At 40.9% G+C, this 13,364-nt stretch overlaps 1 protein-coding gene across 1 annotated transcript in view; it reads left to right on the top strand.

Moving 5' to 3' along the window:
* Positions 1-13,364, top strand: part of MYOM3 (myomesin 3) — a 67,923-nt gene that overhangs the window by 11,326 nt on the left and 43,233 nt on the right. The window contains exons 8-13 of the mRNA XM_070763698.1: positions 1,680-1,863; positions 4,498-4,672; positions 5,660-5,781; positions 8,973-9,160; positions 10,597-10,723; positions 11,802-11,980. Of these exons, the coding sequence (XP_070619799.1) occupies positions 1,680-1,863; positions 4,498-4,672; positions 5,660-5,781; positions 8,973-9,160; positions 10,597-10,723; positions 11,802-11,980 (975 nt within the window). The remainder of the gene's footprint in view (positions 1-1,679; positions 1,864-4,497; positions 4,673-5,659; positions 5,782-8,972; positions 9,161-10,596; positions 10,724-11,801; positions 11,981-13,364) is intronic.

Below are 13,364 nucleotides of genomic sequence, written 5' to 3'. Positions count from 1 at the left end.
GGTAGTCACAATGGTGCGCTTATGCATGCTCCTTATCAGGGGGACAGGCCTGAAAAAAGAGGTTGCGGGATGGTAAAATAATAATATGCACATTGCTATTTTTACATTTTATGGTAGACCAACATATGGAAGATGTTGTGGTTAGCTCTGGCCCAGCTCCTGCCCCAAGGACTGTGGTTGTGGGGGAGACATCCACATGCTGCAGGCCTGTTTTGCCCCTGGTGGAATCTGCTGATGAAGGCTCCTCCGACCAAGAAGACAGGAGTGACAGGGAGGAGGAGAGTGTGGCAGACAGCTCAGAAGGAGATCAATTCTCTAGCTCCTCCTTGGATTCAGAACAAGAGTTAATGATACAGCCACGCATGATGCATAGGCAACAACAACTGAGAGATTATTATCAAAGAAAATGAGGCCACCTGTGGTTGGGTGGGGCTGTGGTCATTAGTGAGGCTGCTATAAATAGCAGCCTGTGGGTTTGGCCATTGTGGAGGATTATCTGATCGTTGTGTTTCGTGACTGCTTTACTGACTTTGACCTTTTGTGTGCTGATTTTCCCCCGCTTTGAAACTAAACCAGAGCAAAGTGTGTTTCACTTTGTGAAAGAAGAAGGACTGTGAATTGCCTCACAGCTGCAAGCTAAGTATCTCAGAACTGATAAGGGACTTGTACCAATTACCAGTTTGTTTGGAGACGAGTGCTCTTTGCTATACCAAAAGAGGGCTTGGTTTAAGTGAATTTTCATTATAAAGAACATTGTTTTGAATTTTCAAACGTGTGTGTGTCTGAAATTTGTACCTGTGAATTTTTGGGAGGAGTCTACCAGAGAGCCCGACAGAACAGAGGAGAACCATAGTCAGTAGGCAACACTCTTAATTTCTACATCCTAAGTTATGCAATGATCGATAATTTCTTCTAAAATCTATAATTTGAGCCTTATTAAGTCAACTCCTGTGTTTTTCCACATTGGGTCACTGGACATGAAAATGCAGGGTAGGTCATTCTTTTTTCCTGGCAGAAAACTTGTTACTCCAGTCCAGTGATGGCAAACCTATGGCATGGGTGCCACAGGCGGCATGCGGAGCCATATCTGCTGGCACACGAGACATGGACCTAGCTCAGCTCCAACATGCATGTGTGTGCCGGCCAGCTGACTTTTGGCTCACACAGAGGATCTGGGAGGACATTTTTGGCTTCCAGAGAGCCTCCAGGGGTTGAGAGAGGGCATTTTTGGCTTCCAGAGAGCCTCCAGGGGTTGGGGGAGAGCATTTTTGGCTTCCAGAGAGTCTCCAGGGGTTGGGGGAGGGCATTTTTACTCTCCCATGGCTCCATGGAAACTTTTGGAGCCCGGGGAGGGCAAAATACAAGCCTACTGGTCCCACCAGAAGTTGGAAGTAGGCCATTTCTGGCCTCCAGACGGCCTCCAGACGGCCTCCTGGGAGTGGAGAAAGCTTTTTTCACCCTCCCCAGGCATTGAATTATGGGTGTGGGCACTCGGACATACGCGATAGTGCTCACACATGCTCTTTCAGTACCTGAGAAAAAAAATTCAATTCAATTCAATTTATTAGATTTGTATGCCGCCCCTCTCCGAAGACTCGGGGCGGCTTGCCATCACTGCCCCAGGCTGATATAAGCCCATTTTATGACAAATAATGGTAGGCTTCTTTCTGTCTTTTTAGTCAGTCGCAGGGAGTGATAAATGGCAATTGGTTAATCTGGATATTCCCGTCGGTTCCACCACGTTCCCTGTCTTTGGTCTGGAGAAGGCAAAGTCCTACTGTTTCCGAGTACGATCGGTGAACAAGTATGGAGTGAGTGATCCTTCTTTGCCCAGTGACCCCATCTCTCTGGGGAAAAAGATTGGTAATCTCTCATTCTTTTTCTTTCACTAAATAAAATCGAATAAATTCTGCTGTTGGCTGGAGAATTCTGGGAATTGACATCCAGATGTCTTAGAGTTGCTGAGGTTGAGTTTATTAGTGTATCAGTTTGTTTGTTTGTTTGTTTGTTTGTTTGTTTGTTTGTTTTGTCCAATACATAACACACATTGAAGAGAAAGATATGTAATAATATAAGTAAAGAAAAGAATAGAAGAAAAGATATAAAAGTATAGGTGAACATATTTGTAAGGAAGAAAAGATAAATGAGATAAGGAGAGACAATTGGACAGGGGACGGAAGGCACACTGGTGCACTTATGCACGCCCCTTACTGACCTCTAAGGAACCTGGAGAGGTCAATCGTGGAGAGTCTAAGGGAGAAATGTTGGGGGTTAGGGATTGACACTACTGAGTCAGGTAATGAGTTCCACGCTTCGACAACTCAGTTGCTGAAGTCATATTTTTTACAGTCAAGTTTGGAGCGGTTAATATTAAGTTTAAATCTGTTGTGTGCTCTTGTGTTGTTGCGGTTGAAGCTGAAGTTGTCATTGACAGGTAGAACGTTGCAGCATATGAACTTGTGGGCAATACTTAGATCGTGTTTTAGGCGACGTAGCTGATAGAGATTGGAGAAGAGTTGGAAGGAAGCACAACGTAGTTGCTAGTAGTAGTTGAAATTCTGGAAAGAGGTGCAAGAGGAAGTTAATAGGATGTTAAATATAAAATGGGTGATTACAAAGGAGACGGCAGTATTAGTAATAAGGAGTGATATGAAAGAATTCAGAGAAATTAAAGAAGCAGCTATAGAAAGTGTCCAAGCGGTAATAGTTTTAGGTTGGAAGGATACAACAAAATGGACAATACAAAATTGATACCGGTACATGGTGGAACACATTCAGTTTGATATTATGGATATAAAGATAACTATGACTGATGAAAATAAAGTGCAGGAACTGATGGGACAGGGTTAGAGGTTATATGGTTAGTAGAATTCGAGACCTAGGTATAAAGAATAAACTGGAATCACTCTATATTTTGTAAATATATTTTGTAAATACAGTGGAACCCCGACATAAGAGCTGCTCTACTTAAGAGCAACTCGAGATAAGAGCTGGGAGGGGAGAGATATTTTTGTTCTACTTACAAGCCCAAATTCGAGATACAAGCGCCAAGGAGCTGTCTCCTGAAGCCAAACGCTAACTTCCGCGTTCGGCTTCAGGAGACAGCTGCGAAGCGGCGCGCGTGTTTTAAAAGGTTGCAGCCGGCCTGGGGGGCTCGGGGGGGTGCTTGCAGCTTTCTTTCTTGCTCTTTTTCTTTCTCTCTTTTACCTTCCCTTCCTCTATTTCTTCTTTTCTTTCTCCTTCCCACCTTCTTCCCTCCCTCCCTCCCTTCACTCATTCCTCTCTTACTCTCCCCTTTCATAAGTTTCCTTGCTTCCTTCCTCTGTTCCTGTCCCTTCCCCCTTTCTTTCTTTCTTTCTTTCTTTCTTTCTTTCTTGCTTGCTTGCTTGCTTGCTTGCTTGCTTGCTTTCTTGCTCTTTTTCTTTCTCTCTTTTACCTTCCCTTCCTCTATTTCTTCTTTTCTTTCTCCTTCCCACCTTCTTCCCTCCCTCCCTCCCTTCACTCATTCCTCTCTTACTCTCCCCTTTCATAAGTTTCCTTGCTTCCTTCCTCTGTTCCTGTCCCTTCCCTCTTTCCTTCCTTTCTTCCCACCCTCCGTCCATTCATTCACCCATTCCTCTCTTGATCGCTTAAAGCCGGTCCCTGGTGCAAAAAGGGTTGGGGACCTCTGTCCTACAGGATTGGGTGGCAGAGAAGTTGAACATATGTAAATTTAAAAGTTTAAGAAAGTTTACAAGTTAAGTGAAAGAAACTTCATTATTCATTTATATGTACATGTACATTTCTTCATTAAAAACATGTCTTTCTGCATAATTTAGACTAACTTTGTGAGTTTTTTGAGGGCTGGAACCAATTAAAATTATTTACATTAATTCCTATGGGGAAAAGTCGTTCGAGATAAGAGCTGCTCGACTTAAGAGCCCAGGTCCGGAACGAATTAAACTCGTATCTCGAGGTACCACTGTATAGATATATATGTAAATGTTAAGGGGCGAGTACAAGTGCACTAGAGTGCCTTCCGTCCCGTCCTATTACTCTCCTATATTTCCTATTCCTTTCTTCTATTCCTATATCTCTTCTTCTATTCTTTCATTGATATGTTCTATGACTTTATCTTATCTTCTATTCTTTCTTAGATATATTTTACTATGAGTATCTCCTCTATAACCTGCATCATGTATTTTACTATGTGTATATAGATATATACCCACTAAAACCCTCATTGTGTATTGGACAAAATAAATAAATAAAAATAAATAAATAAATAAATAAAATATTGTAATGTTCTTGGTTTAAAATGCTATAAATGAGGAACACCCGCATTTTAGTGGAGGGGTTTGAGTGGTGTTGGGTGGAGGGAGCACGTATCACTGTGCACTGTGTTTTATGTAGTGTGTATGTGTTATTATTATAAAAAAAAACATTTATTATATTAAAAAGTAGTTGCTGCTTATAAGTTTTTTGGTTTTTTCCCATCTTGGTTTTTGTTTTTGGTAGCTCCACTTCCACCTCCGTCTCAGGTCCTGACTTTCAGAGATACCAAGACATCTGTGGTCGTGCAGTGGAGCAAGCCAAGAAAAGGAGAGGAACCGTTGGGCTATTACATCTATTGCCGGGAAGTTGGGACAGACGAATGGCAGACAGTGAACAATAAACCTGTCACTGGCCACGAGTGAGTTCATTGAGTTCATTCCGGTCACAATTCAAAGTGTTGGTAATGACCTATAAAGCCCTACATGGCATCAGACCAGAATGCCTCCGAGACCTTCTTCTGCCGCACAAATCCCAGCGGCCGATAAAGTCCCACAGAGTTGGTCTTCTCTGGGTCCCGTCGACTAAACAATGTCGTCTGGCGGGCCCCAGGGGAAGAGCCTTCTCTGTGGCGGCCCCAGCCCTCTGGAATCAACTCCCCCCAGAGATTAGAACTGCCCCCACCCTCCTTGTCTTTCGTACATTGCTTAAGACCCACTTATACTGCCCGGCATGGGGGAATTGAAACATTTCCCCCAGGCTTATATAGTTTTATGTATGATATGCTTGTGTTGTATGGTTTTATATAATGGGCTTTTAGATATCTCTTTCTTTTAAATATTAGATTTGTTTACTGTATACTGTTTATTATTGTTGTGAGCCGCCCCGAGTCTTCGGAGAGGGGCGGAATACAAATCTAATAAATAATAATAATAATAATAATAATAATAATAATTATTATTATTATTATTATTATTATTATTATTATATTAGTTTAGCAGGGTCTGTGAATCTAAGCTGTATTGGTTTTTTATGATACATACCCATAAAATATTTATTTATTTATTTATTTATTTATTTATTTATTTATTTTATTAGATTTCTATGCCGCCCCTCTCTGTAGACTCGGAGTAGTCTAGTTTGGTAACCAAATTCACTGCTTTGTGTCAAAAGAGCCTAGATGACTGAAAGCTTCCACTTTTTTATACTTAGAATCTCTAGTGTAGTGTTTCTCAATCTTAGGCAACTTTAAAGTGGGTGGATTTCAACTCCCAGAATCCCCCAGATTCCCTATTCCAGGGGTTGAAGTCTACACACCTTAAAGTTATTAAAATTCCGAAACACTGCTCCACTGTGATAAACCAGTACAAAGAATGGATGGGTGACTTTCTGTTTTATTCCTTACTAGATTTACTGTTCCAGGACTCAAAACTGGCAAACAATATGTCTTCTGCGTCAAATGTGTAAATGAAGCTGGTGTAGGAGAAAGCTCCCCAGATTCTGATCCCATCGTTGTCAGACAGGCAATCTGTAAGTACCTATTGCGAGACTGTGCAATCCTTCTACCTGCATCTGATCCAGAGTACCATCCTTCAACCTGGTGCAGCCAAATCATAACTTTCACCTTAGCCGGCCTCCACGGCTGGGGGTGATGAGAAGTGTAATCCAATACATCTATAGAAGCTTAGAACTACAGTGGTACCTCTACTTAAGAACTTAATTCGTTCCGTGACCAGGTTCTTAAGTAGAAACGTTCTTAAATAGAAGCAATTTTTCCCATAGGGATCGATGTAAAAGCAAATAATGCATGCAAACCCATTAGGAAAGAAATAATATACTTGTTTTTACTTGGGTAATAATAATACTAATATTAGTTTACATTTATTGTTTAATGACTAAGGTAGAATTAGTTTATATATAAGAATTAGTTTATATATAAGTAATATAAGTAATATAGTAAGAATTTTGGTTTTATATATATATTAGTAACAATGTGAAAAACCTTAACTCAAATTTAGTAAATTTTTTAACATTCAATATATATCTAATTATGTATTCTTTTTCTGTATTTGAACTTATACTTTCAAGATAAGCGGGGAAAATGTATCCCCATTTTGTGTTCAATGTTTGTTTGTGTGTCTGTCTATTTTAAAGAAAATTAATAAAAATATTTTTAAAAAAGGAAAGAAATAAAAGCTCAGAATTTGGGTGGGAGGAGGAGGAAGAAGAGGAGGAGGACAGTCGCTGCCGAACGAAGAAGGTGAGGTGAGGGGAATCAAAAAAATCCAAAACTTTAAGGCTTATTATTTATTTATTATTCCCTCTCCAAGTGCCCAGAGAAAGGAAAATGCTTCGTTCGCTCTGGGCTGCCAAAGCCTCCTTAAGCGCCACTGAAAGGCTCCTCTGGCAGCCCACAAAAGCCCAAAATGGCCTGGATTAAAGGGGAAATGGCCGGAAACTGGCCGGGCCTTCGTGCCGCTCTCAAATTTCATGGGAAAATTTTCCCGGTTCGAGTTCTTAAGTAGAAAATGGTTCTTAAGAAGAGGCAAAAAAATCTTGAACACCCGGTTCTTATCTAGAAAAGTTCTTAAGTAGAGGCGTTCTTAAGTAGAGGTACCACTGTATGTCACCTTCGACACAACCTAAGCATAGTTCATAAAATCATCTGCTACAACGTCCTTCCTGTCAATGACTACTTCAGCTTCAACCACAACAATACACGAGCACACAATAGATACAAATTTAAAGCAAACCGCTCCAAACTCAACTGTAGAAAATGCGACTTCAGCAACCAAGTTGTTAATGCATGGAACTCACTACCTGACTCTGTGGTTTTATCACCAAACCCCAAAAACTTTACCCTTAGACTCTCCACTGTTGACCTCATCCAATTCCTTAGAGGTCAATAAGGGGTGTGCATAAGTGCACCAGCATGCCTACCATTCCTGTCCTAATGTTTCCCTCTTATTAGTACCCATCTCATGTATATAAATAGCATTACTGTATATCTCCGGGACCGCCTTCCCAACGACCAGTTACGTCCCACAGAGTTGACCTTCTCCGGGTCCCGTCGACTAAACAATGTCATCTGGCAGGACCCAGGGGAAGAGTCTTCTCTGTGGCGGCCCCGACACTCTGGAACCAGCTCCCCCCCGGAGATTAGGATTGCCCCCACCCTCCTTGCCTTTCGTAAACTTCTTAAGACCCATCTCTGCCGTCAGGCATGAGGGAATTGAGACATCTTCCCCAGGCCTATATAGTTTATGCATGGTATGTTGTGTGAATGTTTTTTAAATATTAGATTTGTGTTTTACATTGTTTTTTACTATTGCTGTGAGCTGCCCCGAGTCTGCGGAGAGGGGCGGCATACAAATCAAATCAAATCAAATAAACAAACAAACAAACAAACAAACAAACAAACAAATAATATCTATGTATACTACCAATACAGACTTAACAAAAACAAATAAATGAATAAATAAAAATTAAATAAATATAAAATAAAAGAAAGTTTCAGAAGGATGAAATGTGTAGGGTGAAGGAAACTTTAGGTCACTATGTGTTACCTTGAAATCTAGGAGGAAAGCAAGAACAGGTAAGTGGAGGAGACAAGATAAGACTGGAGGCGTCTGTAATATGGTAAATGATTTAGCTTTACTAGATAAATGGTCTAAGCAATGGAAACTGCAGTTTAATGTTTCCAAATGTAAAATAATGCACTTGGGGAAAAGGAATCCTCAATCTGAGTATTGTATTGACAGTTCAGTGTTGGCAAATACTTCAAAAGAAAAGGATTTAGGGGTAGTGATTTCTGACAGTCTCAAAATGGGTGAACAGTGCAGTCAGGCGGTAGGGAAAGCAAGTAGGATGCTTGGCTGCATAGCTAGAGGTATAACAAGCAGGAAGAGGGAGATTGTGATCCCCTTATATAGAGCGCTGGCGAGACCACATTTGGAATACTGTGTTCAGTTCTGGAGACCTCACCTACAAAAAGATATTGACAAAATTGAACGGGTCCAAAGACAGGCTACAAGAATGGTGGACGGTCTTAAGCATAAAACGTATCAGGAAAGACTTAATGAACTCAATCTGTATAGTCTGGAGGACAGAAGGAAAAGGGGGGACATGATCGAAACATTTAAATATATTAAAGGGTTAAATAAGGTCCAGGAGGGAAGTGTTTTTAATAGGAAAGTGAACACAAGAACAAGGGGACACAATCTGAAGTTAGTTGGGGGAAAGATCAAAAGCAACATGAGAAAATATTATTTTACTGAAAGAGTAGTAGATCCTTGGAACAAACTTCCTGCAGATGTGGTAGATAAATCCACAGTAACTGAATTTAAACATGCCTGGGATAAACATATATCCATCCTAAGATAAAATACAGAAAATAGTATAAGGGCAGACTAGATGGACCATGAGGTCTTTTTCTGCCGTCAGACTTCTATGTTTCTATGTTTCTAAGACGAGACGAGATGAGACAATTTTGGGGGATGTGACCAAGATTCTCTGTTTTTCTTCAGCTTTGGAAATGATGAAATCTTTGTTTTGACATTTCCAGTCTAAAAACAGCAGAGGATCACTGCCATTTTTCAACAGTTTGGGGCAAAAATGGAAATAGCGAGGCTACATTTACCTCGGGATTTTAAGCAGGGAAATAGCATGCCGATGAGATGTCCATCTTCCAGGATATTTTGGTGTTTTTCCCTCCCTTGCAGCTCTCCCCTCCGCCCCGCGAGATTTTGCCCTGCTGAACTGTGGAAAGGACACCATGACCCTCAGCTGGAAGCCTCCGAAACGCAAAGGGGGTTCAAAGATTCTGGGCTATTTCTTGGATCAGCTTGATACATCACAGGCCGACTGGCACGAGACCAACATCAAGCCCATTGCTGAACGCGTTTATACGGTATGGTATCTGTGCCATATTTGGACTTGGGCAGGAATTTTATTTTATTTTATTTATTTTTATTTATTTATTTGTCAAACAATTATAGGGTGGTAATTTGTACATATAAAACATTAGATAAGTAACGATAAAAAGTAGACAATAGGACAGGGACGGTAGGCACAATGGTGCGCTTATGCACGCCCCTTACAGACCTCTTAGAAAGAGGGAGAGGTCAATTGTAGATAGTCTAAGGTTAAAGGTTTTGGGGTTAGGAGTAGAAACCACAGAATCAGGTAGTGCATTCCAGGCGTTGATTACTTTGTTGCTGAAGTTGTATTTTTTGCAATCAAGTTTGGAGTGGTTGACATTTAGTTTAAATCGATTTCGTGCTCTTGTGTTGTTGCGATTGAAGGTGAAGTAGTCATTAACAGGTAGGACATTTTGGTACATGATTTTATGAACTATAATTAAGTCGGGACGGAGATGGCGGAGTTTAAGTTGTCTAAACCAAGAATTTCAAGTCTGGTGGAGTAAGGTATTTTGTTGTGAGAAGAGGAATGAAGGACTCTTCTTGTGAAATATTTCTGGACTCTCTCAATTGTGTTGATGTCAGATATGCAATGTAGGTTCCATACAGGCGAGCTGTATTCTAGGATTGGTCTGACAAATGTTTTGTAAGCTCTTGTTAGCAGTTCAAAATTACCAGAGAAGAAACTGCGAAGGATTAGGTTAACAACTCTTAAAGCCTTTTTGGCAATGTTGTTGCAGTTCAATTCCTCCAAGAATAGAATAGAATAGAATAGAATAGAATAGAATAGAATTCTTTATTGGCCAAGTGTGATTGGACATACAAGGAATTTGTCTTTGGTGCAGATGCTCTCAGTGTACATTAAAATAGATACATTTGTCAAGAATCATATGGTACAACACTTAATGATTGTCATAAGAGTCAAATAAGCAAAGAAGAAACAATCAATGTTAATAAAAATAGGATACAAGCAACAAGTTACAGTCACACAGTCCTAAGTGGGAGGAAAAGGATGATAGGAATGATGAGCAAAACACTAGTAGAAATAGAAGTGCAGATTTAGTAAAAAGTTTGACAGTGTTGAGGGAATTATTTGTTTAGTAGAGTGATGGCATTCAGGGAAAAATGGTTCTTGTGTCTAGTTGTCTTGGTGTGCAGTGCTCTGTAGCGACGTTTTGATTTCCACACCTTGATGTGCTTCAGATAATTCATACTTTAAGCTTTCCAAGTTCTCTCTTTCTCTCCAAGAATTCTTTAAATGTGTTGGCTGGAAATTTGGGGCGTTGAATTTTACATCTCTAGGATATGGGCATCCAGTTTGGAAGGCTGGGTTAGTGGGAATACAAAGACCTGTCTCTGTCAATGCTATGCCTTCTTTTCAAGGCAAGGCTTTGGAAAACGCTCGATATCTCTGGTCATTCTATAGGTCACCAACCTGGACGAAGGACAATTTTATCAGTTCCGTGGTTATGCCATGAACATAGTTGGTGTCGGGAAGGTATCGGAGCCCAGTTGTATTTTCAAATGTGAGGAATGGACAATGCCAGAACCAGGTAAAGATCTAATCTTGGACAGATCCAAACCACATTACTAATAAGATGGGAAATTTTTTGAGTCAGGTGCCAAAAGGGTGCAGTGCGCATGGTGTGTGCTCACACCCATAATGCAATGCCCTCCCACTTATGCATGCGCACAACACCCCATGCGCTGTTTCCCCTCTCCCACACATGCACACAGGCCTCACTAAAGCTTCCAGACTCTCGGTAGGCCCGCTGGGCAGTTTTTCTCCATCCCCAGGGTTCAGGGAAACCTCCTGAAGCTTGGGGAGAGCGAAAAATGGCCCAATAGGGCAACTGGAAGTTCGGAAATAAACCTACAGTGGGGCCATTGGGCTCTTTTTCACCATCCCAGAGTTCAGGAGGCTTTTCTGAACCCTAGGAAGAGTGAAAATGGGAGATAAGAAGGCTGAAAATCAGATGGCCAGTGTGTTGGAGCTGATACAGGGCAAGGCCTTGCATGCCCTCCGATATGGCTCCATGTGCCACCTATGGCACATGTGCCACAGACTTGCCATCATTGCTGCATAGCTTTGGTCACCTGTATCCTCCAAAATTGAAGGAGTTGAGTTCAATAATAAGCTTCCAATATTATATGTACATGATTCTTTTTGTAATCCACCAAACCAGAGGTGTGTTGCTGCCGGTTCAGACTGGTTTTTAGAACCGGTAGCAGAAATTTGGTGCCATTCATCAAAGCGGCAGCGATGACCGGTGATCCATGCTCCCGAACTGGTCCTCTGGTTGCTGCGCATTACAAAAAAAATCTGTGCATGCACAGAGGGTCATTTCCAAGAAAGGAAATGTGTGCGCAAAACATGCACTACTGTACTCTATTAAAGAAACTGGTAGGATATCACATGTAGTTCCAGCTGATAAACATTATAGAATGACTGTTTAATGCAAAGGGTGGGTTTTAAAAGTCCAAATACTTGTTAAATATTGTACCTAAAAAAAATATCTTTCCTCTACTTTATGGAAATTCGTTTTTCACGGGTGGTCTTGGAACGCATCCTCTGCGAAAAACGAGGGATCACTGTACATGCTTTGAAATCCACTCTTCCTTCCAAAACAGGACCTCCTTACGATGTCAGATGTACGGACGTAAGAGACACCTCCCTGATGCTCCACTGGGAGCCGCCTCTGTACACTGGAGCGGGACCAGTCCGTGGTTATTACGTGGAGGCCTGCGAGGAAGGATCCGACATTTGGGAACAACTGAATAAACAGCCGATATTCAACACACACATGAAGGTTTGGGTTGCATTTGATATTCATGCTCCATTTGTGATTAAAGTCTACAAAAAATTAATGGCAGCAATGTTTAAACCCTTGGTCAGCCATAAGATGTGGATGGTGATTAATGGGCCACCAAGTCCATTGACATATGCTAAATAAACAAACAACTACATTATTATTATTTTTTCTTCCACTCGGTTGTGTTTGATTAATTGGAGATGGCGTGGAGAAGTCCCTGCAGTTTTCTTAGCAAGGTTTTCAGAAGTGGTTTGTCATTGCTTCTGTCCTTGGGCTGAGAGAAAGTGACTGGCTCAAAGTCACTTACCTACCTACCTACCTACCTATCTATCTATCTATCTATCTATCTATCTATCTATCTATCTATCTATCTGACTTCTATGCCATCCAATCCGGTAGGACTCAGGGTGGTTTACAACAATATAAAACAATACAATATATTATAAGGGGCGTGCATAAGCGCACCATTGTGCCTACCGTCCCTGTCCTATTGTCTACTTTTTATCATTACTTATCTAATGTTTTATATGTACAAATTATCACCCTATAACTGTTTGACAAATAAATAAATAAATAAAATAAATAAATAAATAATAGGAAGAAGTCAATATTAAAATTAAACACATTAAAATTATAAACCATGAAATCCTATAATACAATTTTTCGCTCAACCCAATCACCCTAACAGTTTTATGCCTGAAGCAGGGCTACAATTCACAGTTTCCTGGTTTCTAGCATGATGCCATCACCACTACACCAAACTATATCTCATGAATATACATATTAACAGAAGATAATATACATATTAACAGAAGATAAGGATAACGGAGTTGGAAGGCACTTTGGAGGTCTTCTGAGTCCAGCCCCTGCTCAAGCAGGAAACCCAGTTGAAATGGTTGTCCCATCTCTTCTTTAAAATCTCCAGTAATGGAGCAACCTACAACTTCTGGAGGCAAGTCGTTCCACTGATTGATTGTTCTAACTGTCAGGAAATTCCTCCTTCGTTCTCAGTTGGTTCTCTTCTCAATTAGTTTCCATCCATTGCTTTTTGTCCTGTCTTCAAGTGCTTTGGAGGTACATTACTGTCTCCAAAACCACTTTTCCACAGGTACTGATTTAATTGGCATAAATTTGAAGCTATTTTAGATAGATGCCGTCTGTCAGTGCTGTTCAAGACCTTTATTTAAAGTGTTGGTCATGACCTATAAAGCCCTATATGGCTTAGGACCAAATTACTTACTGCCTCATAAATTCCATTGACTAGTTAAGTCCCTCAGAGTTGGCATACTCCAGGTCCCATCAGCTAGGCAATGTTACCTGGCAGGACGTAGGGGTAGAGCCTTCTCTGTGGCAGCCCCGGCCCTTTGGAATCAGCTCCCCC

Source organism: Erythrolamprus reginae, chromosome 11 (assembly GCF_031021105.1).
Source record: "Erythrolamprus reginae isolate rEryReg1 chromosome 11, rEryReg1.hap1, whole genome shotgun sequence".
NCBI classification, from domain to species: Eukaryota; Metazoa; Chordata; class Lepidosauria; order Squamata; family Dipsadidae; genus Erythrolamprus; species Erythrolamprus reginae.
The sequence above is the reverse complement of the archived record's forward strand: the minus strand, read 5'-3'. Positions and strand labels throughout refer to the sequence as shown.